Source organism: Ailuropoda melanoleuca, chromosome 14 (assembly GCF_002007445.2).
Source record: "Ailuropoda melanoleuca isolate Jingjing chromosome 14, ASM200744v2, whole genome shotgun sequence".
Lineage (NCBI taxonomy): Eukaryota > Metazoa > Chordata > Mammalia > Carnivora > Ursidae > Ailuropoda > Ailuropoda melanoleuca.
This window is the reverse complement of record NC_048231.1, coordinates 58170354-58195471: the sequence shown is the minus strand read 5'-3', so window position 1 is coordinate 58195471 and position 25118 is coordinate 58170354. Positions and strand designations below refer to the sequence as shown.

The window sequence follows — 25118 nt, the reverse complement described above, 5'->3', positions numbered from 1 at the left end:
GAATTCTAGTCTGACAGTTTTTTGTTGGTTTCTATTTCTTTGGATTGGTCTTGTTAGTTTCTTCAATAGGTTTATGTCTTTTGCCAAATGTAGGAAATTTTTAGCCTTCATTTATTTTAATCCTTTTCAGTCATATTCTCTGTCTTTTCTCCTTCTGGGCCTCCAGTGATACAAATGTTACATCTTTTGTTATAATTCCACAGGTCTGAGTCTCAGTTTGTTTTCCCCCCCCTTTTTTTTTTTAAGATTTATTCATTTATTTAGAGAGAGCGCGAGTACACAAGCAAGGGGAGGGGCAGAAGGAAAGGGAGAGAGAGAATCCACAAGCAGACTCGCCGCTGAGTGTGGAGCCTGATGTGGGGCTTGATCCCAGGACCCTGAGGTTATGACCTGAGCCAAGACCAATAGCCGGCCACTTAACTGACTGAGCCACCCTGGTGCCCCCATTTTTCCCAAAGTGATCGAGATCTGGATGGGGCACCTGGGTAGCTCAGTTGATTAAGTGTCCAACTCTTGATCTCAGCTCAGGTCTTGATCTCAGGGTCATGAGTTTAAGCCCTATTTTGGGCTCCATGCTAGGCATGGAACTCGTTAAAGAAAAAAAATCTGATCTTATGAACATTTTTATAGGAACTTTAAGAAAATAATATTAGCTTTTTTTTTTTTTTAACTGTTGTTATACTGCTGCTAACTAAAGAACATATGACATCTATTTATTTTTCCCCAAAGGAAAAAAAACCAGTCATTTGAAGGAGTACTTTGAAGAACAACACACGCTCTTCTCCAAAGCAAGATCAAATCATATGAACTTTTTCATTTATTCGTACCAAGAGAAAGTCTAGCTTGTGTTCATCCATACCTATACACCTATAAAGTGATAGGGAGGAAAATCCTCTTTGAAATGATCCATGAGTATTTTTCTGTGACTTACTGGATATATCAGGTTCTTGTAACAGTCCTGTGTAGTAGTTACTGTAATTATCTTTGTTTTACAGTTGAGAGCATTGAGGCTGTGAGGGGCTAATAACTTGCTAAGATCGTGAGACTGTTAAGTGTTCTAGATTAGAATATGACTCTATGTCCTTTTGAGAGGATACTATTTATATAGAAATATTTTTCTTTTTTACAAGATTAATGTCTCATCTTTGTTTCTTCATTCTGTACTCCCTAACATTTCTTGGATCCTCAATCATTTATCTTCTATAAATTTATATCTCTTCTACCTACCAGTATTCCATTAAGTTTAGGTTCTAATCATGCAGGTTTCTAATCTTTTTCCTTTCTTTTGGCCATTATTTGTTCATTTTCCATTAATTTTTTTTTCTTTTTTTTTGTTAGGGAGAGTGTGTGCACACTTAGATTGTGGGGGATGGGGAGGGCAGAGGGAAAGGGGGAGAGGATCTTGAACAGGCTCCATCCCCAGGCTCAGTCTCAGAATCCTGAGATCATGACCAGAGCCAAAATCAATAGTCAAAGGCTTAACTGACTGAGCCACCCAGGTGCCCCTCCATTAATTTTTCTGCCCACTAGAAGCTGGTTTATGTCATTCTGTTTAAGATCGATAGTGACCTTTTCATTTTAATTTTCCAAACAGTCTCATCCCAGTTTCTCCTCTGGGCCTAGATGATCTAATGTATATTTCTACTATAATCTCTTGTCTCAGGTGTCTACGGGTATTGTAGTTGTTTTGCAGCTTTTATGAGCAATGCCCACTGCTTTTTTTTTTTTGCCTGTGTTCCAAGTTATGCAAAACAGATGAGGTCCTTGCCTTAGTCTTTCAGGCATTCCCCAGACAGTTTAGAACAGATATTTGCAATAATTTACCAGTATGGTTTTACCCTGCTTCCTCTGATTCAAGATGGGGGAAGTGGGAACCAATCTGCTGCCTGCTCAAGACTAAGCTTTCCCCCATTTGGAGGAAGTGGGATAAGAGTGAGTAAAAATATCACAAAACTTTCTACCATTTGAAGATGGTTTTTACTTAATTGGATGTTTGCTTGTCTGCTCTAAACCTTTGGTTGTTTTTCTAAGTTGCTGCAAAGTTGATTCAGAGAGCTTCTGGGATTTTTTTGTTCTGTTTTATTTCAGTGGGGGATGAGAGCTTGGAGCTTACTAATCCACCATTTTGTTGATTTTCAATACTAACTTTTTAAAAACAATTGTAGTAAAATATATATAATATGAAACTTAGCATTTAAATTATTTTTGAGGGTACACTTCAGTGGCATTAAGTATATTCACATTGCTGTGCAACCATCTAACCATCTTAAACCATATTTAATTACAAATTATTTGGCTGCTTCTGCGTTTTTCATTCTATTTGACTTCTCTGTGGCATTTTACTCTGCTTTTAAGTTATAGAGTTATCTAAGCTTTCGTGATGCTATTATATTCCTTTCACCTCTCTGACTGCTTGTTAGCCATTTTTGCTCTGCTTACCTCTCAGATGTTAATGTTTCCCAGGGTGCTATTCTTTACTCTTTTTCCATTCTCCAATTATTTATACTCACTGAGTAGTTGGATCTGTTTTTGTGGATGTGTGTTCTCATGACATACAAATTTGTATCACAGTCCAACCACTCTGTTGGACTCATACTCATTTTTAACTCCCATCTCGTTATCCGTAAAATGGTACTTAACATTTGTATATCTAAAATATTTATCTTTCCAAAATATATTATCTGCCTTGGTTAATGAAGTCACCACTCACCTAAAATAGAAGATATACAATTATTTTTCTAAGTCACATAACCATTCTTAAGGCTGTTTCTCTTTTGATCACTCACCAGGTTCTTTTGTTTCTAATGCTCCATTCTTGTTGCTCCAATTATTTTTTTATGATTTAAAAAAAAATTTTAAAGCTTTTATTTATTTGTGGGAGAGTAAGAGCACAAGTAGGGTGAGCTGGGAGCCCAGTGTGGTGCTAGATCCCAGAACCCCACGATCATGACCTGAGCTGAAGGCAGACGCTTAACCAACTGAGCCACCCAGGCTCCCCTTTGTTGCTTCAATTTAGATCAGACTTTAATCTTCTTGTGTTTTTGTTACCGTAGTATCCTCCTAATTCCTAATTTCTGTACCTGTCTCTTCCTATTCAAAGTTATCATCTTTATCCTTGCCAGGCTTTAGTAAAATAAAAACCAGTTGTGTCACTCACTCTCTTTCCCCCCAAAATTCCTGTGGTTCCAAATGGGTATCAGAAGATAAATAAACAGATTCTTAGCCTGGTATGTTATACCTTTAATGCGTATTCTGTAACTCATCTTCACAGCTTTGTCTCTTGTGTTTCCATCTTCTTACCCTTCTACGACCAGAGCATCCTATTCTCTTTTTCTAAATTCTCCTTGCCTTTCCTCGCTCCTAGATTGCCTTGCCTGCCTCTATCTTATTCCTTCTTAATTCTGTTTTTAAGGATCAGCTCAAATTTCATCTCTTCCTTGAAGCCCAGTTTGGTTAAACTGTCCTTCTCTGTTCATGTAGTAAGTACCTAGTTATAATACTGAGGATCTTGTAGTACTTACTTTTTCTACCTAACCAATGAGCTCCCGAATACAGGAAGTATTTATTATTATTACTATTGCTACTATTATGTCTGTTTTCTTATAGAGGAGAAGGGAGACCTATAAATAATAACAATATAACAGATACAGTTCCTGTAATAGGGAGCACACAGGAGGTCATTATTTACATTTTCTCAGGGTGTTGGGGAAAGAGCACAGAGTAAGCAACATTTGAAGCAGTTTGAATATAAGTACTGTTCACATTCCAGCTGGAGAAAAGAGCAAGTGTAAGGGCAGTAGGGTAGAGTGAGCATGACCTATTTGGGAAATAGCTGGAGCACACTGTGGCCCAAGCCTAGATACTTGCATGTAGAGAAAATGAGGCTGGAAAGGTATAGCTGAAGGCTGATTGGAAAGAGCCATTGTATGTTTTACTAAGTATTTAGAATACATAATTTTTTTGCACTGTAATTGTCCTGGGGAGTATTGGCATGTATGTAGTAATGTCACACTAGTTAAATAGATTTTAATCATATTTAATATCAGAAGTTGTTAACATTTTGAGGAAATTCTGTTTTCATTTTCATATCAGTACTTAATTTTGAGAAATTCCTTCCCTCTTTACCTAGTGAAGAGATCAAAATATACCCAGACATTTTCTTTAAATGGTATATTGTCTGTTATCAAAACATCCTGTCCATCAAACAAATTGAAAGTTATACCATGTTCATGGATTGGAAGAATTAGTATTGTTAAAGTGTTCACACTACCCAAAGCAATCTATAGATTCAATGCAATCCCTTTCAAAATACCAATAGCAATTTTTTTTTTTTTTTGCAGAACTAGTACAAACAATCCAAAAATTTGTATGGAACCACGAAAGACTCAAATAGCCAAAGCAGTCTTGAGGAAGAAAACCAAAGCTGGACATATTATAATCCCAGATTGCAAGATATATACTACGAAGCTGTAGTAATTAAAACAGTATGGTACTGGAACAAAAATAGAAAGATCAGTGGAACAGATAGAGAGCTCAGAAGTAAGGCCATGCCTGTATGCTCAGTTAATTAACAACTGAGGAGGCAAGAATATACAATGGGGAAAAGACAGTCTTTTCAGTAAACGGTGCTGGGGAGACTGGACAGCTACATGCCAAAGAATGAAACTGGATTTTTCCTTACACTGTACACAAAAATAAACTCAAAATGGATTAAAGACCTAAATGTGAGACATGAAACTATAAAACTCCTGAAGAAAATATAGGCAATAATCTCTTGGACTTTGGCCTTCGAGTGTATTTATGGATATGTCTCCCCAGGCAAAGGAAATAAAAGTAAAAATAAACTAGTGGGACTACACCAAAATAAAAAGGAAAGGAAACCATCAACAAAACAAAAAGGCAAGGTAGTAAATGGGAGAAGACATTTGCAAATGATATATCCAAAAGGGGTTAATATCCAAAATATATAAAGAACATGAAAAAACCCAGTCTGATTTAAAAGGGGGCAGAGTATGTGAATAGACATTTTCCCAGAGAAACCATGCATTCACTAATCATCAGGGAAGTGCATTATCAAAACCACAATGAGCTATCACCTCATACTAGTCAGAATAGCTAGTATCAGATAAACAAGAAAAAATAAGTGTTGGTGAGGATGGGGAGAAAAGGGAACCCTCATGCCACACTATTGGTGGGAATGAAAATTGGTGCAGCCACTGTGGAAAACAGAATGGCAATTCCTCAAAAAATTAAAAATAGAATTACCATATGATCCAGTATTTCTGCTACTGGATATTTACCTAAAGAAAATGAGGGGCACCTGGGTGGCTTAGTCAGTTGAGCATCTGACTCTTGATCTCAGCTCAGGTCTTGATCTCAGGGTCATGAGTTCGAGTACCATGTTGAGCTCCATGTTGGGCATGGAGCCTACTTAAAAAAGAAACAAGGAAATGAAACATTCTTTTGAAAAGATAAATGTACTTCTATGTTTATTGCATCATTATTTGGAGTAGGCATGATATGGAAGCAACCCATGTGTCCGTTTGTAGATGAATGGGTAAAGAAGATGTGATAATACACACACACACACACACACACACACACACACACTCTGGCATAATGTTACTCAGCCATTAAAAAGAATGAGATCTTGCCATGTGTGACAACATGGATGGACTTAGAGGGTAGTATGCTAAGCAAAATAGGTCAAAGACAAATACTTTATGATTTCACTTATATGTGGAATCTGAAAAACAAAGTAAGTGCAAAAAGACTCTTAAATATACAGAACAAACTCTAGTGAGTGCCAGAGGGAAGGTGGGTAGGGGGAATGGGTGAAACAGATGAAGGGGATTAAGAAGCACAGATTTCCAATTATAAAATAAATAAGTCGCAGAGATAAAAAGTATAGCATAGGGAATTTTAAAAAAAGGGTTTGACATCAGTCTTTTAGTACCAGGGGTAGCCTGTTGTAGAAGTAGTTTGGTTTTCAGAGACCCTGGTTTTACTGCCATAATTTTAATGGTGTTTTGGTAGTTTCCTAAAAAAAAAAAAGTCTAGGTTTAGAATAGTAACCAGTTAGATTTTCAGATTTTACTTAAAAATGAATGCTTTTTACACATAGTATATCTTGCTTTCCTCCTGCCATTATATTTCCTGTCTAACAACAAATGTATTATTAGTAATGGATTTGATCCTAAATGATATTTTACAAAGAAGTCTTACTTTTGTAATTCAAAATTATCCAGAGAATTAAAGTTTGTAACAGTGTTTAGTTGAATAATTTTCTCCTGCTGCTTCTTTTGCTTAAGTTCTGTTGTGAGATCTTTTCCTTATAATAACAACAGTGCTTCTTAGGAAATGTGAAATGTTTGTTCCTTAGATATTGTAAAATGTTAAATTTGTAATTAATTATGCCTTCCTTTTTGTGTTTGTTTGAAAGTACTTCTCCAATGTGACTAGCCTCTTTCAAAATATACTGCTATAACTGGTCTACTCTCATTGTTTGACTATGAGTAGTAAATAATTTAATTATTGTAATTCTTTGACATTGGTTCCTCTCTTATGTGTCCTTTCCTCTTCGGTTCTTAAATTGATGATTAAACTATATAATGGGATGTTGTGAAAGTAGAGGGTAGCTTTCCTTCAGCCTAAATAATAAAATTAAGTGAAGGAGCAGTAGGACTACATGTTTTGGCTGTTACTCCTTGTAAATTGTTTTAGCACTTGGAGGAACGTTAATTTCTGTTAAGATCCTGAGTTCTGGTACTAGAATTTGGACTTTAGAAAGTGGGAAAGTCTTATTCATTATTTACGGAACTTTAGAGTGTTGGATAAAAGTCAGAATTCCTTGCCCCAATTTATGGTTGGAAATAGTCCTCGTGTAACTTACCCACTGCATGAAAGTGGAAGCCTGTGTCCCTCTCCTCCACCACAGTGTCTTGACTCCCCATAGCCTCTGTTTTGTATATGCTTTAGATTACACTAGATACCTTTTTGTTCTTATTTCTCTGATAAAAGGCATATAAATTTTACTTATGGACGATCCTGAAAAGCCATACGTTATCTCATACTCTACTATAAAATTAGAACTGTATGATTATAGGTCCAGACACCTAGTTACCATATACAATTAGTGGAGACATCTAGTTTTCCATTAACAAGTGTGTGATCGAATTCTGAGGCCAAGCAAAAAGTCAGGTACCTGATGTTAAAAAAAAAAAAAATCATGGATGGGGATTACTATGTTGGAAAAGGATTTATAACATAGTGACCTAAGATTTACTCTTAGAGTTCTATGACTGCATAACTAAAATGTCTATTTTTCTCTTTATGTCATTTCTAGCAATAGTGAGACTAATTTGTAAAACTTTCAAATGTCAGAGAAATAAAAGGAGGAGGAGGTGGGACCATTAAGGGTCACTTTACATACTTCACTCATTTAATTCTCACAAATCCATTATGAGTTGTAGGTAGTAATTATCCTCATTTTACAAAAGAGAAAACCTCGGAAAGGTTATTTGACTTGTCCTCCCAATAGTAGCATGCAAATATACTATGTTTTTTTCTTTAAAATGCTTTGCTTTATATCTTCATGGTTGAATTCTTTTGACCCATCTGGAATTCATTTTATTATTAAGCATGACTCAAAAATCATTCATCCCCATAGTTATGTCCACTTACACAAACAACATTTACCAAAGAGTGACACTTTTGTCAGCCCCGTCTTGCCCCTGTCCTTACTGTTGAATGGGCAATTCTCTCACCCTTTCCGTGAAACAAGTCCCTATAACGTATGCATTGGTTAGTGCTGTTCCAGTTCGGTGACATTTATTGAGCCCTTGCTATGTATTTTAGTTAGGATGCTTTAAGTTATAAGAAATAGAAAATCCAATGCATGGGTAGAGTGACAATTCATTATCTCAGGCATGGGTAGAGTGGCTCCAGAGTAGATTAATTCAGTGATTGAATCGTCAGGGACCCACGTTCCTTCCATCCTTGGCTCTGTTGCTCTCATTGTGCTTGGCTTTGTCTTCTACCAACTTCTTTGAGTCTGCAAGATGGCTGCTGTTGTTTTAGGTGTCACATACAGACATGACAATTTCTTTTGAAAGGAAGATATTTCTTACGTGTATAACTTTTTAAGAGAGAAGAAACTTTCCCCCCAGAATCCTTCTGTAGGTTTTCCCTCATGTCTCATGTGACAGATTATTACCATGTTCCTGTACTTAAAGTGAACACTGGCAAGAGTAATGGGCCACGGTGTTGGGTTTAGATTAGACTGTTTAGAACCAACCTCCTGAAGCTGAGGAAAGTCTTTCCACTCCTTGAAGGAAGCTCATGGAGGAAGTTGGGTGGCTTGAACAAGATCACAGTTAAATTAGGAAGGTCTAAGGGGGAAATAATTGTCGAATTAGGAGAGCCAATAGTCTTATCTACTATATTATGAGTAAAATGTGATGCTCAATTCTGGGGCTTACCTTACTCAAGACATTTGAAATCTAGCTTGAAGACTGAGGTAAAAAATAACTCTAAGACAAGGGGAACTGTTAGTTTTTATAGGTAGTTTAAGGAAGGTCGTGCAGAAGAGGGAGCAGTGGTGTAATAAAACAGGTTTGAGTCCTAGCCAGTGTCCTTTCTAGTTAGAAGAATGACTTGTAGTTTTCTATTAATTTTTTAACAGTACAGCTTGAGTTTAAATAGACATATTTATTCTCAATTCCTAACTTCATTTTTAAGAGATTCAGGATTTTTTCAATCATGTTTTTATCATGGTCATGTTATATCTTAAACTACTAAACTAAGAGTTAGCATTTTTACTTTGATACAGCTTACCAGCTAGTATTGGGACAAGTCAGTTAATATTTTTGATCACTATTTGATAAGGTCATTCAACAAGGTAATTTTTGAGGTTCTTTTATACCTAACATTTAGTAATTAAAAAAAACTTATGTGGAATAAGATTGGAAGCAGTTGTTTTCGATATATTTACCAAAGAGAGCATATGAGTAAAATTTAGTATATATTTCTCTTACTTTTTAATGTTTCATTTGATACTGGAAAACAATTTAAGCTATTATAATTTAGTTCTGAATCTTTTAAAATTTGCAAGTGTCTTTGGAAGTAGATATTTACGAGGAACTCTTAAAATAATAGTTATTATAAAATATAATAATATATTGAGATTATTTTCCAGACAACTTTAAGGTACTAAAATTTTGCCTAAAATTTTTCTTGTGTCATCAGTAGTACTTGGACTACTCTCTAGTCTAATTTTGGGGAGTGACCCAATACACTGAAACTTTAAGAAAAATATTTCTTGAATAATGTAATGCCGTTGCTGTTGAGCATAAAAATCCCTAGCTTAATGTACATTTTATGCCTACTTGTTTAGTCATTGTGCAAGGTGCTGTGGGAAAAAATGAGATATTAACTGTGGTTTCTGCCTTAAAGAACTTAAAGGTCTTTTTAAAAAAATCATATTTAAGTTATCTTTTCCTAGAACATAGAGAGTTCACATATTTATTGGTTTGGTTTCCCTTTTTTAAAAAAGATTATTTATTTATTTATTTATTTATTTATTTATTTATTTATTTATTTGAGAGAGAGAACGAGAGGAGGGAGGGTTAGAGGGAGAAGCGGACTCCCCACTGAGCAGGGCGCCTGGATGCTGGGACTCCAGGACCGCGACCTGAGGTGAAGGCAGTCGCTTAACTGCCTAAGCCACCCAGGCACCCTTGGTTCGGTTTTCTAATTTAGAATAGACCAAGCATCAGCTGGTCTTCCTAAAAATCGTGTTTTCATGAAAAGTTCTTTTTTTCTGTAAAAAGAATTAACAGAACTATTCAAATTGCTTAGAAGACTCTAGGAAATGTATCTTAAAGATAGATAAATTTGCATTAGTGGCAGAGCTTTTTCTTCAGATCTGCACAAACTGAATTTTGAAAAGCCACTAATTGGGTGGGTTTGTCTCTTCAAGCAATAACAGCATTAGTATTATTACCTGTTTTTCCATGTTCAGTTTCCAATTCATGCAATACTATATTTTTAAAAGATTTTATTTATTTATTAGAGAGAGAGAACAAGCAGGAAGGAGGTTCAGAGGGAGAGGGAGAAGCAAATTCCCCACTGAGCAGGGAGCCCGATGCAGGACTCGGTCCCAGGACCCTGGGATCATGACCTGAGCCAAAGGCAGATGCCACCCAAGTGCCTCCAGTGATATATTTTAAGGCATGTTTAAATTTGACTCTGCTTTCTGGTTTCCTAGGGAAATATTTTAAGTACTTGTATTCTAAAATAACTGAGTGATCACACTTATCCTCTGGCTTTAATTTTTCCTTCAACCTTTGATGAACATGACTGTACAAGGTCTGCAGAAGGTGTGTCTTCCTCTGTTGCCTCTGTTTTTATTCTTGGGCTTAGCTGAATTTCCCCAGCTAAATAAAATGAAGATTACTTGGGATTATCTGAATGTTCTTCCTGCTCCTGCCATAAGACATAAACTGCTCCTGCCATAAGATATAAACTGAATAGATACATTCCTACTTCAACACTGATTGGTACACCTTCACATTGTCCTGCACTTGCTTAGATAATATTTAAAAATCCACTTAAAAGTAAAAGCCCATGTTTGTCCTTTACTAATGGTTGTCCTATAAAGTGCTTCAAAGAAAGAAAGAGACTCTTATAAAAACCCAGTGTGTTTTTGTAATTAAAAAATGTATCTAAATGCAGAATTTATTTTATACTAAACATCAAATTTTAGGCACTAACATTTAGCTCCTACCTTGTAAAATACTGATAGTAACAAATACAGTCCATTTGTTTTTGATGAATGTGAAATAAGGATAAATGTAGTAGTCAGGGTAATGAAAGTAAAATTTCACGCCCTTAGGAGGGAAAGGGCATGCTTTGAAGTCATGTGTAGCCAGTTTGTGTTGATTTTGCTCCTGGGCGATTTAGAAGGTGAAAAATCTATATATGAAATAAATAAAAACAAATTTTATCTTTTTGTGGTACCCATGTAACCTTGTAAGAGGTGTTAAATGAATGCAAGGTATATGAGTGAGGGCAAATTAAATGTTAAAGCATATGTTTTATTCTTTACTCATAAAAAAGGAAAGTGTTCATAGTGTGATCCAAAAAACTAACTGTTTGTTTGTTTATTTGTTTAGGATGGATTGGATGCTTTGGTATATGATTTGGATTTTCCTGCCTTAAGAAAAAACAAAAATATTGACAACTTTTTAAGCAGATGTAAGTAATTTTTTGTGGAGGTTAATGACAGACTGTATATAACAAAGTCTTCACTTAGATAAAATCAAGCCCATTTTTTTTTTTTCTTCTGTCTACTCTGGTTATTTCATCTAAAATTCCTACATAAAATGAGCAGGAAACAGGAAAGAAACATTATTAATTAGCTTATTAATTTGAGTGCCTAGCAGGAGAATATTTTATAAAATATTTTGCAGAAAAAGGAATGAAAAGTAATGGCTGAAATAAGTATGTTAAAATAATAATATACATACATGTCCCTGAATTTCAGTAGTGTTATATTTATCCTCTATTTTTCTTTTGTAAATCATCAGCTGTTCATTTTAATACCTCCAGGTAAGAGCAGATTGCACATGAAAAGCCCTCCTACCATTGAGATGAGAATTTTCTCCGTGAAAGCTGGCTTATAAGCTTTACAGATTTTCTTTTCTAAAAGCCTTTTTAGATTTTGATATTAAGATTTTATCACTTAAAATTTAATTACAGAATTTATTAAGATAGTTTCAAACTTTTAATCTTAAAAAACGATAATAAAATTTAAATCATAAAATCTTTCCCACTCCATTTCTTTATTTCTGTTCCTGAACTGTACATAGTGATACATTTGGGTTGGGCTGGTTTTAGTGTTACTCATTTTGGTTGCGTATGTTTCATTAGAAAAGTTTATTTTTCTAGTCATATCTTTTTACTTTGCTGTATTTATTGTTTTTACACTTTGAAATCTTGCCTCAGAATTTTACCTATCAATTTAATTTTTTTTAGGTGTCTTGGTTTTTTTATAAAAATATTTATTCAACGAAATTTTATTTTGGTATTGGTGCCAGAACCTGATTTGGGAACTTTTTAACTATAAATTTTCTTAATTTCTCACATCTTACTGAAATTACAGGAGAATTTTATTACTGTTTACATTTGTTTACCAACCTACTTAAAAATAGAGCAAAAGAACTAACATGGTGGAGAATCTTGACCATTTCTTAGATGAGAGGCAAAGAATAAATGCTCATTGGTGCAAAGGAGGGGCTGTGTGATTTTGTAAAGTGGACAGCAAGGATTGGAACACATGCTTTCTTAATTTATTACTCATTTTATTATGCAACATTACTGCTTTCATAATATGTCTTTTTATTACATTTTAAAATAGAAATATCAATAGCCACAGTAGAAATAAGTAAAATAAAATGAAAGTATAAAGCCTAAAGTAAACTTTAACTGATAAACCTATATAGTTTAGTCTAGTTTTTAAATTGGAAACAAGTACAGAGAGTAACATAACAAAATTTTACCAAATTATAGCATTATGTAAAAATTGTGACGAAGGAAGTTTTATACCAGGATTGCATTGTAAAGTTAGTTCAAGTTTCAAAAATCAATTAGTGTAATTTTCCATATTAACATATTAAAGAAGAAAATTCATAATATCATCTTAGGAGATCAGAAAAAGCATTTGATAAAATTCAGTATCGTTTTTGATTAAAAAATATATCTCTGCAAACTAGGAATTGAAAGAAACTTCCTTACAGTGATAAAGAGAATCTACAAAAAACCAACAATTAGATTGTATTTGATTATGTATGACTAAATGCTTCCCTCTAAGGTTGGAAAACGACAAGTCTCTTCATATTACCACTTTCATTCAACATTGTCCTGGAAGTTCTAGACAGTGCAGGGTAAAATAAAGAAAAATCATACAGATATAAAAAGGAAGAAGTAAAAAAGTTTTTATTCAGACAGCATGCTTTTATGTATACAAAAATCTCAAGATTCTACTCGAAAAGCTGTAAGAACTAATTAATTTCAGTAAAGACCGCAAATTAGATTAATATGCAGAAAGCAATTGTACACTATATATTAGCAACAACCAATTTGAAGTTGCTATAACAAATAGAGCACCATTTACAGTAGAAGCAAAAACATGACAAATTTAAGGATAAATTTGACAAAGTATGTATAAGACTTATATACTGAAAACTACATAATATTACTGAAATTATAGAAGACCTAAAAAAGAACAAGAGTAGATATTCAATGTTCATGGATTGGACAATTCAATAATAAAATGGTAAGAGTCTCCATATTATAAATAGAATCCGTATATTCTCAGAGACTAAGCAGGTTTTTGTGTGTGTGTGGTTTTTTTTTTTTTTTTTTTTGTATGAAGTGACTGGCAATTCTAAAATTCATATGAAAATGTGAAGGATCTGGAATAGCCAAAGCAATTTGGGAAAGTAAGAACAAACCTGGAGAACTAACACTATAGGATTTTCAAGATCAAGACTATATAATACTAATGAAAGAATAAACATAAATAAATAGAACAAAATAGAGAATCCAGAAATAGACCCATACATACACAGTCAACTTATTTTCAGCAAAGGTGACAAGGTAATTCAGAATTCGAACCTTACTTCACACCATATACAAAAAGTAACTCAAAATTTTTCATAGACTAGACTTAAGAGCTAAAACAGCACTTATAGAAGAAAATACAGAAAATATTTGTGACTGGTTAGGCAAGACTTTCTTAGATGGGACACAAATAACACAAACCGCTTTTAAAAGAAGATAGATTTAGGCTTCATCAAAATTCAAAACTTTTTCTCTTCAGAAGATACTGCTAGGAAAATGAAAACATGTGCCATAGACTGGGAGAAAATAATTGCAAAACATGTGAAAGGGGAAAGTCTTTTCAACAAATGCTGCTCAGACAACTAGATATCTCTATGTAAAAGAATGAAGTTGGATTCCAACCTTACACCATATACAAGATTAATTCAGAATATAAGAGCCAAACTATAAAACTTTTTTTTTTTTTAAAGATTTTATTTATTTATTTGACAGAGATAGAGACAGCCAGCGAGAGAGGGAACACAAGCGGGGGGAGTGGGAGAAGAAGAAGCAAGGCTCATAGCGGAGGAGCCTGATGTGGGGCTTGATCCCATAACGCCGGGATCACGCCCTGAGCTGAAGGCAGATGCTTAATGACTGCGCCACCCAGGCGCCCCCAAACTATAAAACTCTTAGAAGAAAATGTTGGCATAAATCTTTATGCTCTTGAATTAGTAAGTTTCTTAGATATAATACCTTAAGTACAAGCAACTAAAGAAAAATAAATAAAATGGACATCATCAAAATTAAAAACTTTTGTGCTTCAAAGGGCACTATAAAGAGAGTGAAAAGATAACCCACAGAATGGGAGAAAATATCGTATACCTGATAAAGGAGTGGTATATAGAATATATAAGTAAGTCTTACAAGTCAACAATAAAAAGATAACCTAATTTAAAAATGAACAAGTGGGGCGCCTGGGTGGCACAGCGGTTAAGCGTCTGCCTTCAGCTCAGGGCATGATCCCGGCGTTGTGGGATCGAGCCCCACATCAGGCTCCTCCGCTATGAGCCTGCTTCTTCCTTTCCCACTCCCCCTGCTTGTGTTCCCTCTCTCGCTGACTGTCTCTCTGTAGAATAAATAAATAAAATCTTTAAAAAAAATAAAAAAATAAAAAAAAATAAAAATGAACAAGTGATTTGAGTAGTCATTTCTCCAAAGAAGATACACAGTTGGCCAATATGCAGCTTGTTTAGTCATTGGATAGTTTCAGATTATGGCCACAATGAGATACTATAACACATGTATTAAAATAACAAAAAATTTAAAAACTGTCAAGTATATGTGAAAATGTGGAGCAACTGAACTCTGGCACATCGCTGGATGGTTTGTAAAATAGTAAGGCACTCTGGAAAACAGTTTGACTTTTTTAAAATAAACTTACACATGCATTTACCGTATGACCCAGGAATCCCACTTCTGGGCATTTATCCAAGAGAAACGAAAGCATGTGTCCACGCAAAGACCTCTGTTAGAATGTTTAAGGTGGCTTTATTCAAAATTGCTGTAAACTGGAAGCTACTTAAATGCCCATCAGTTGGTAATGGATAAACAAATTGTGTTACATCCACATAATGGAATATTTAACAGTAAAAAGGAGTAAATTAACTGGTATGTGCAGTAGCGTCAATAAATCTCAAAAGCATTGTGGTAGATGGAAAAAGCCAGGCACAAAAGGGTACTGTATGATTCTGTTTGTAGGACGTAACATTCCCCTTCAACTCAAGTTGTATTTATGTAATACTTCACACAAAGTAATAGATCTTCATAGAATGATAGGATTTTATATTCTGCTGAAATTCAATTATGTGGATATTTGTAGATTTCATTGGTAAGTACATCAGATTTTTTTTACTAAAGGTGAGTGTTTAGCTTTGAATTGCTTTTTGCTGACAGATACCAGATATGGTGATCTAAGGATACACCTGGAACATGGGATAAAATCTTTCTCTTTAGTAATTCAGCTGAAGTCTCACTAGAGTGTAATAGCTTTAAAGCATAGCAGTTTGAAGTATTTTAAACTTCAGGCCTAACTATATTACAAGCTGTTAATTTTCATCTCTTCATATTGAAGAGCGTTTACAGACTGAAAGGGAAATGAGAATCTGTGACCATTTGACTGAATAATTAGTTAAATATAAAGATTTGCTTTTCTGAACTCTGGGTACACCTGAATAATAAGGACTACAAAGAAAATGTTTATCATCCTTACTTAACTAATAAAGATTTTAAGGTGAATTTTAACTAGCCATTAGATCCAGATAAAATGGTGGGAGTTAGTCACATTTTAGAAGAAACATGTTTGAGGGAGTGCATTGGAAGGAGGAGAAAGGGAGAATTTGGGAACAGTGATTATGACTGTATATGTTTGTAAACTGTAATGAATGTCACTGAGATTTGGGGTAAAGGATTCATAATTATGTTAGTAGAAAAGCAAACTTATTAAACAACTCTAACCAGTCTAAAAGAAGATAATAGAAGAGGGAAGAGCATTGTATGAGGAATTCCATGAATCTGAGAGTAAAAATGTGGTAGAGAGTGTTTGTTTGGATAAAAAATAAACCCTGAAATGGTATTTTATGGTAGCATACTATAGCTTTCCTTATAGATTACAAATGTGGCATGTTAGCTCTGGGAGTGATCGTGGAGCAGCTCTCTATTTATAAAAGTATATTAACAGTTGACAGACTTTTTATTTGCTTTGCCAATAATTTATTTATTGAGAAAATAATGAGAATAATTAGCTTTTCTGAGTTTTGGTTAGCATTTGGGATGTGATAGAGACCTTGAGACAAAGCATTCAGTTCATTTTAGACCGGGTTTTCTCAGAAGTGGCACTGTTGACATTTTGGGTCAGATAACTCTGTTGTGGGGAGGGGCTGTCCTTTGCATTGTAGGATATTTAGTAGCATCCCTGCCTCTACCTTCTAGATGCCAGTAGCATACTCTTCTCCTTCCCTCAGTTGTGATAACCAAAAATGTCTCAAGACTTTGCCAAGTGTCGCCTAGGCATCAGAACTGCTCTCAGTTGAGAACTACTGCCCAAGACTTTATATTAATGAAGGAAAGAAATGCTGGGCACAGTCAGGCACGTGCTCCAAGCTTAGGAGATTTAATCAAATTTATTTAAAAGATAAATCCTATTAATAGTGTGATGCCAGGTGAAGGATGAATTTCAAAAAGGAATAAATATAGGAAAGTTTTAGCTCAAGAAATCAGGGTTATTTCACAGAAGTTCTTAGTTCAGATTGGAAACAACCATATCAAGTATGAGTACATATCCAGAGATAAATGTGAAAGAGTAGCGTAAATACAAAAATTGGGTTAGGCCAAAAGCCTGTGATGAGCAAAGATTTGTGAGAAGTTCTCAAGAAAACAGAAGTAACTTCCCCCACTCATCACTCTCCATTTAGAGTAATGGGTTGAAGATGTATGAGAAAGTGATGAATTTACCACACACCACCACCATTCATTCATTCATTCATTTTTGAGAGAGCTGGGTGGGGTGGGGAGGGGGAGAGAGAGAATTCCAGGCAGGCTCCACATCCAGTGTGGATCTCAAAGTGGGGCTTCATCCCACGACTCTGAGATCACGACCAGAGTGGAAACCTAGTGTCGGACGCCTAAACGACTGAGCCACCCAGGCGCCCCGTGAGACCATTTATTCTTGGTATATTTTTTTTCATGTCCGGTCACAAAAGACATGAAGAATAAGACAGTGTTTTTCTTTAAAACTGTAGATCTTACCATCTTGTGAAGGGAAATACAGGAGCAAATAGTCACTTTTATATATATACTTTATATATATATGTACTTTTATAATTGAACTTTGTAGAGAATGTAATGACACACAGATCTTGAGGTAGTAAAAAAAAAAGTCTTTAAGAAGGAAAGTTAATATTTAAGTTGAGTCTTAAAAGACCAGGCTAGATTTTTTTTTTCTTTTAAAGATTTATTTATTTGAGAGATCGTGACCTGAGCCAAACCAAGAGCCTGGTGCCCAGCTGACTGAACGACCCAGGTGCCCCCAGGCTAGATTTCTTAATTGAGGAAGAACAATTCAGGCAGAGAGGGAATAGCATTTGTTAAGTCAGAGAGCCATCTAAAAGTATGATTATTTTTGAGGAACCAGAAATTTGGTATAAATTGAACTTGGTTGATGATGATGGGAAGGGATAAGGAGGACAGATGGCAGAAAAGACTGAAATGTTAGGTTGGGGCTTTTGGGTTGATGGATGGGATAAAAAAAATTACTTAGAAATGAGACTGTTTTTTATTTTCATTCTCATTATTTTTAAAAACTTAAAGGAATTGAAGTTCAGAGGAGGAGAAGAAATTTGAACTCTTCAAAGTACTTTACATTCCCAGTTCTAGGCAGATTACACCCTAGAATGTTGAATGAACGTGCTGATGTGTTGAGGGTCTTTAGAAAACCTTGGGAGAATAGTGAAGCTGCCAGAAAATTAAAGATAAACAAATGGTCTTATTATAAACTGAAGAAAAGACCCACGAATGTAGATTTTGGTCAGTAGGAGTCTTGACAGAAGCTTGAACTTTGTTTTCTGTTACAACTGTTCTTGTTCAGGCTTCATCGTCTCCATTGATTGATCTCGGTAAGTCTTCTCTCTAGTCTTAGTTTATCTCTTTTTCCGCATTTACAGTTGGTTATCTACATTGCTGCCAGAGGATTCTTTTTCAACTGCAAATTGCTTAAGTCAAATCTCACTCTCAGCCTTTCATACAATCCACTGCATCACCTTTCAAGTTACATTCTTATCTGTATTGCTACTCCTTTGTTTCCTTATACTGCCACCATACAGCTTATACTTAGTTCCTAGAAAGCGCTCTGATATCTTTGCCACAGTACTTTTAGATGTTTTCCTCTTTCGAAAATTACTTCTAACCCCATCCAACTTAAAGGAGTCATCCTTTAAATTTCAAATAAGCATTTACTCTAGTTTCCTAACCCCTGGAGCTAGGTCAGATGTACTGTGCTAGATATGTGCTTTCATGGCCTCTTGTGCACTTATCACAGTTAGGTTATATTTATTTGTGTGATTATTTGGTATTCATTCCTCTTCTTCCCTCATCACTAGCATGGAAGTGTCATGAGACCAGGGGCACTTGTATTTGTGTCTTGAAACCTGGTTAAATATTAGGTACGCATTAAATATTTGTCAGATGTATTAGAGGTTAAATGCTGACTTGTTAGAGATGATCTGGAAAGTATTCTTTTGTTAGTAGAGTTTGGATATGATCATTTTCTTTTTAAATTGTTTTTATTACCCCACATGAATTGATATAACACATATCTGTGTATCCATGATCACAGTTAAATTAGTAGTTAATATTTTGCTCTATTTGCTTCTGGTCTTTTGTTCAAAATAAGATTTTAAGTTACAACTGAGGCTGTGGGCCGCATGTCTTCCTCTTCCAGATGTAATCACTAGCCTAGAGTTGGTGATATACATATTTAGTTATTGTTAAACTGTCTCAGAATAGTGATCTCTAAAAAAGATAGCCACACATGTAAAATCATCAAATCAAGAAGAAGCATACAGATAAATCAGCGAATAAGCTACACTTGGCAAGAACAAAAAATTTCGGTTGAGACATGGAAAATTTCTTTCCAAAGTTTCTCTTATCATTTTAAAGGGTAAATCATTGTATCATCGTATTAAATCATTATATTAAAGGATTACATTACATTTATCATTGTAAAAGGGTTGTATCTAAAGTTTTTGTTTATTTTTCCAAGCACTTATGTTTGGTAACCAATCATACAACATTTTAATGTTTCATAAAATGGAGCTTAACCTTTTCTCTAGTGGTTACTTTCTTAATCTCCTTCCAAAAATGAGATTTCATGGATTTACAAACATTTAATTAGGTTTTTTTTTTTTAAGATTTTATTTATTTATTCGACAGAGATAGAGACAGCCAGCGAGAGAGGGAACACAAGCAGGGGGAGTGGGAGAGGAAGAAGCAGGCTCATAGCAGAGGAGCCTGATGTGGGGCTCGATCCCATAACGCCGGGATCACGCCCTGAGCCGAAGGCAGATGCTCAACCGCTGTGCCACCCAGGCGCCCCTAGGTATTTGTTTTTATGTAAACAGGCAGGAATGGTCATTAGAAAGTTTATTCCTCTTTCTACTGTCTTGAAGTTTTAATATGCCATTCCTCTGGCAGGTTTCAAAACATAAAATGCTTCTTTATACTTTCAAAATTTATAAAATCATGAAACCTTTTTACTTATTAAGTGATTATTATGGTAGTTGAATGTTACTGTTATCTTTAAATTAGCTATTCATTGGTTGGTGATTAAAATCAGTAAGCGGTTATTTTGGATTAAAAATTTGAAGGAGAAATAAGTTATTCTCAGTTCAGCATATTCTAATATCATGGAAGAATTCATTGTTTATCCAGGGAAGTAAAAACAACTTGACTGTGTTTGCCGTAGCTCCTTGTAGAATTACACAAAAGGTACATATTCTCAATAGAAAAGGGAAGACTTTTTCTCACTTTAAATTAAGGTCATAATAATAATTCAAACAAAGCATCACAAGATTTTATGACTTGTAGAAAACCCCTCATTTTAATGCTTGTGACTAGTTTCTCCTAATAGTATCTCATTATATACTGTAATATTGAAGATGCGTATTACATTATCTCTAGTAAAACTAAAGATGGTTTTCACCTACTTGGAGTATAAAGTTTGATGTAGTTAGAGGTCTGTACTTTTTCAGGAATTCTAAGGAGCAACAATTCTAAAAGCAGAATTTATGTAATATACTGTTCTACATTTAAAAAGGATAAATTTCAGGGTGCCTGGGTGGCTCACTCAGTTAAGCGTCTGACTCTTGGTTTCAGCTGGGCTTACAATCTTAGGGGTCATGGGATCAAGCCCTGTGTCAAGCTCCACCCTCAGTGGGAAGTCTGCTTGAAGATTCTCTCCCTCTGCCCCTCCCCCACTCTTGCGTGAGTGCTCTCTCTCTCTCTCTCTCTCTTAAATAAATAAATTTTAAAACACCAAAAACTCCTGTACACCAAATATTAAGGTACATATAGGAGTCTGCATAATGTGGGACATTGTCCAGCCAGAAAGCATTGGAATGTAGTAAGGTTTTGGCAAGCTTGATTTTGTTGCATATTAGGTCTATAAATGGCTTGCATAGTTTGGTAACTCTAGCACTTGAATGGTGAGTGTATTTCTATTTCTGGGAGGTGGGGACAGGATTGTAATCATACTATATTGGGATTAATTCTTCAATTGTATACTGAAGTATAAGAAAAATAGTACTTTCTTGAAGGACGAAGACCAATAGATCATCATAGAGGGTGAAGAAGCATACTTTTTTATTATATGAAAATTTGATATAAGTTTAACATGACATGTTATTGGGGAAAAGGTAGATTATTCAGTAATTTGTATTGGATATCCCTATGAAGAGAAAATGAATTTCAGTCTCTACTTCATAACATTAGAAATGTAAAGACATAAGGTACTAGATGAAATTATATAGTCTTCAAGTAGGGAATGTATTTTTTTAAAAGAAGGGTTCTAGGACTAGCAACTGTAAAGGAAACATTGACAGATTTTTGCCTTTTCAAAACTATAAGGAAAGACAAATTTATAAAGAACAGTGACAAACTGAAAAAAAATACAATATATTTAAAAAATTATATTTCTGTTATAAGAACAGACTCTTCTAATCAATAAGAAAAACACAATTTTTAAAAATGGACCAAGTAGCCAAATATATAGTATAAAGGGGAAAAGATATAAATGACCATTGAACAGTTAATAGTTGAACAAATGTATTAATATTTCAACAGATATGGGTTAAAATAAGAAAAAGACACCCCCCATCTGAATGAGAAAGTTAAGAAAGGATCGGTGACTGTTGAGTAAGATGAAAATTGGTGCAGTCATTTTGGAGGGCAGTTGGACAGTGTATTTTAAAACTAATAATGTTCATGAGCTTAACCTAATCTTTTACTTAAAGAAATGTATCCTGCAAAAACAGCTCTGCAAGTATACAGTGATGTTCATCATAGCAAATATATATTGTTAGATCAAAGAGTTAGAACACAAATATGAATCAATAGGGGAAATTTGTCAGCTATCAACAGTGTGTTCTGTGAAGTGTAGGTTGCAAAATATCTTTTTATGTCAATAAGTATAGATAATGCATTTTTAAAAATGAATATATTCCATTTAATGTACCTTAATTTTAAAAACTTCCTGTAATAGTGGACACTTAAATTCCTTCCAGTTTTCCACTAGTATATATAAGGCTGTGATGAACGTTCTTGTGCATACAATTTGGTGTATACTTGCTGCTTCTTTCTTTGGAGTGAATCCAGGAATTGCTGAGTCGAAAGTTGTATCCAATTTACATTTTGATATATAGTGCCAAATGCAGTTTATACCAAAGGTAGTATAAAAGTTGGGATTTTAAAATGAAGCCGTAAAATTGAATAAATTATGCAGTATGACCTGTGATATTACAAAAGCTTGTTTGAAGTTATTACAAATGAAATACCACTAAATTAGATTTTTTTTAAAAAAGAATGTTAAATATCCTCTTTATTTTTTAAAATAAATCATATAATAAACTCATGGGAAAGTTGCAAGAATAGAGATTGCTGTATGCCCTTTACCCGGTTTTCCCTGATGTTAACATTTTATATAACATGGCACATTGACAGAACTAACAAATTAAAATTGGCATTACTGTTAACTAATTACATACTTTAGTTTTTCCATTAATCTCTTTTGGTTTTGGTTCCAGAATCCAGTGTATTCAGTTGCCATTTCTCCTTAGTCTCCTCCAGTCTGTGATAGTTTCTCAGTCTTCGCTTATTTTTTTTATGACCTTGACAGTTTTGAAGATTACTGATCAGGTATTTTGTAGAATGTCCCACAGTTTGTGTTTGTCTGACTGTAGACTGGGGTTATAGGTTTGTGGTATCATGATTTACCAATGGTAATGTCTTTTATTATCACTTGGTTTAAAATAGTAGTCTCCCGGGGCGCCTGGGTGGCACAGCGGTTAAGCGTCTGCCTTCAGCTCAGGGCGTGATCCCGGCGTTATGGGTTCGAGCCCCACATCAGGCTCCTCTGCTATGAGCCTGCTTCTTCCTCTCCCACTCCCCCTGCTTGTGTTCCCTCTCTCGCTGGCTGTCTCTATCTCTGTCAAATAAATAAATAAAATCTTTAAAAAAAAAAAAAGATTTAAAATAGTAGTCTCCCAAGCTTCTCTCCTGGAAAGTTACTATTTTCCCTTTCCATACCCTTTCGTTTGGAATCTGATCACTAGTTCAGCCTACGCTTGTGGGCAGGGGGATCAATAAGCTCCACCTCCAGACTCAAAAGGTTGTATATACTGTCTTTCACACAGCAGGAGTTTTTTATTTTGATAGCCTAATTAATCAGTTATTTCTGTTATGAATTATGCTTTTGGTATTATATATAAAAATCATTGCCAGACCTAAGATTGATTTGTTAAATAGTTTTGTTGAGATATAATTTATATACTGTAAAATTCACCCATTTGAAGTATACAGTTCGTTTTTTGTATATAATTTTAGAGTTGTGCAGCCTTTACCAGTCATTTCTAGAACATTTTTCATCACCTCATAAAGAAACCCCATATGCATTAGCAGTCACTCCCATTTTTCCCTAAGCTCCTCAGCCCTAGCCAATGATTAATGTATTTTATGTCAGTATAGATTTACCATAGATAATGGACATTACCTGTAGATGAAATTATATATGTGGTCTTTTGTGACTGACTTTTTGAACTTAGTATGATGTATTCAAGATTTGTTTATGTGTTGTAGCACATATTTTTTTTTTTTTAAAGATTTTATTTTTATTTATGCGACAGAGATAGAGACAGCCAGCGAGAGAGGGAACACAGGCAGGGGGAGTGGGAGAGAGAAGCAGGCTCATAGCGGAGGAGCCTGATGTGGGGCTCGATCCCATAACGCCGGGATCACGCCCTGAGCCGAAGGCAGACGCTTAACCGCCGTGCCACCCAGGTGCCCCAGTAGCACATATTTTTTAATTGCCAAATAATATTCCATTTGTAGATCCATCTAGCATATTTTGTTTATCCATTCATCTCTTGATGAACATTCATGTTGTGTCTGCTTTCTGGCCATCATGAATACTGCTGCTATGAACATTTGTGTGCAAGTTTGTATGTGGGCATACATTTCATTTCTCTTGGGTAAATACCTAGAAGTGGAATTGTTGGGTCACATGGTAGTTCTATGTTTAGCATTTTGAAAAATCCAAGATTGATTTTTAGATATATACTTTTTTTGTTTTGGAGTAAGTAATAGTGACTGGCTTTTCTGTTGTTCCTGAATAGGTAAGAGCTGCAGGTAGTTGATTTGTCTCCATTTATAAATAATATCATTAAATGTTTTTAGTGTTTCAATAAGTATCATTGAGCATCTGTGTACATCAAGGACATATCCATGAATGAAGTGTGGTCTCTATCCTTAACGGAAATGGGAATGTACTGTATAATAGAAGAAACATAGCTGTATAAACAATTTCAGTCCAGATTGATAGAGGAAATAATAGAGAAATTGTGGTGTTTCAGAGGAGAGGGAGTTAGCCCATCTGCTTGAGGAGATCAACAATGGATGATGAAGAGATATAGGATTAGATCTTATTTGATAATAAGTTGGTCAGATAATATGGGGGCAAGTCATTTTAGGCTCATGATCAATATCTGCAAAGGTATGGAGATTTGAAGTAGTATGGTAATGTGAGCAATTGCAAATAACTGGACAATGGTAGAGCGTGTTGGGGAGAGTATCTAGAAATAAAAGACTGGAGAACTGGACAGTAACAAGGTCTAAAAGCCATTTTATGCTATGTTAAGAATTCTGATTCCTCCCGCTCCCCAATCAGTTTCTCAGACTGCATCACTCTGTGTGTGTGTGTGTGTGTGTGTGTGTGTGTGTGTGTACACACACTGGCAAAACATGGCACATCTTCCTGGACTTTGAATTTTATTTGAAGATTTGGGCATAAAATAATTATTGCATTAAAACAGATTTTTGTGGAATTGAGTATTGTAGATTTTCTAGGTAAGTTTTATGTAATTTTAGAGCTTTTTGGGATTCTTTGACTACACTCAAAGTATACAAGGTATACTAGTTTTCTTTAGGCAAAGAGTAGCAGTATTTTGGTCAAATGGTGTATTGTGCATAGCTTTTATTACTATATTTCATCCCGACATTTAAAAAAACTTAACGATTAGGATGTCTTACAGTGTATAGTGGTACATAAAATTATTGTGCGCTTTATAATCTCAGATCTTAGTGGCAGACATGTCTTTTTCTCATTAGAAAGCAATAGTCATTATAGAAAATTTGAAATACATAGAAAATGTGAGGAATAAAATAATCTGAAATCCTACTGCACTCAGAAA

General features: G+C 34.8%; 1 protein-coding gene across 3 annotated transcripts in view; it reads left to right on the top strand.

Annotated features, from left to right (window-relative positions):
- ROCK1 (Rho associated coiled-coil containing protein kinase 1) overlaps window positions 1-25118 on the top strand; it is a 148281-nt gene that overhangs the window by 25069 nt on the left and 98094 nt on the right. For all 3 annotated transcript variants that reach the window (XM_011229155.3, XM_011229154.3, XM_011229156.3), the window contains exon 2: window positions 11175-11256. In XM_011229155.3, the coding sequence (XP_011227457.1) occupies window positions 11175-11256 (82 nt within the window). The remainder of the gene's footprint in view (window positions 1-11174; window positions 11257-25118) is intronic.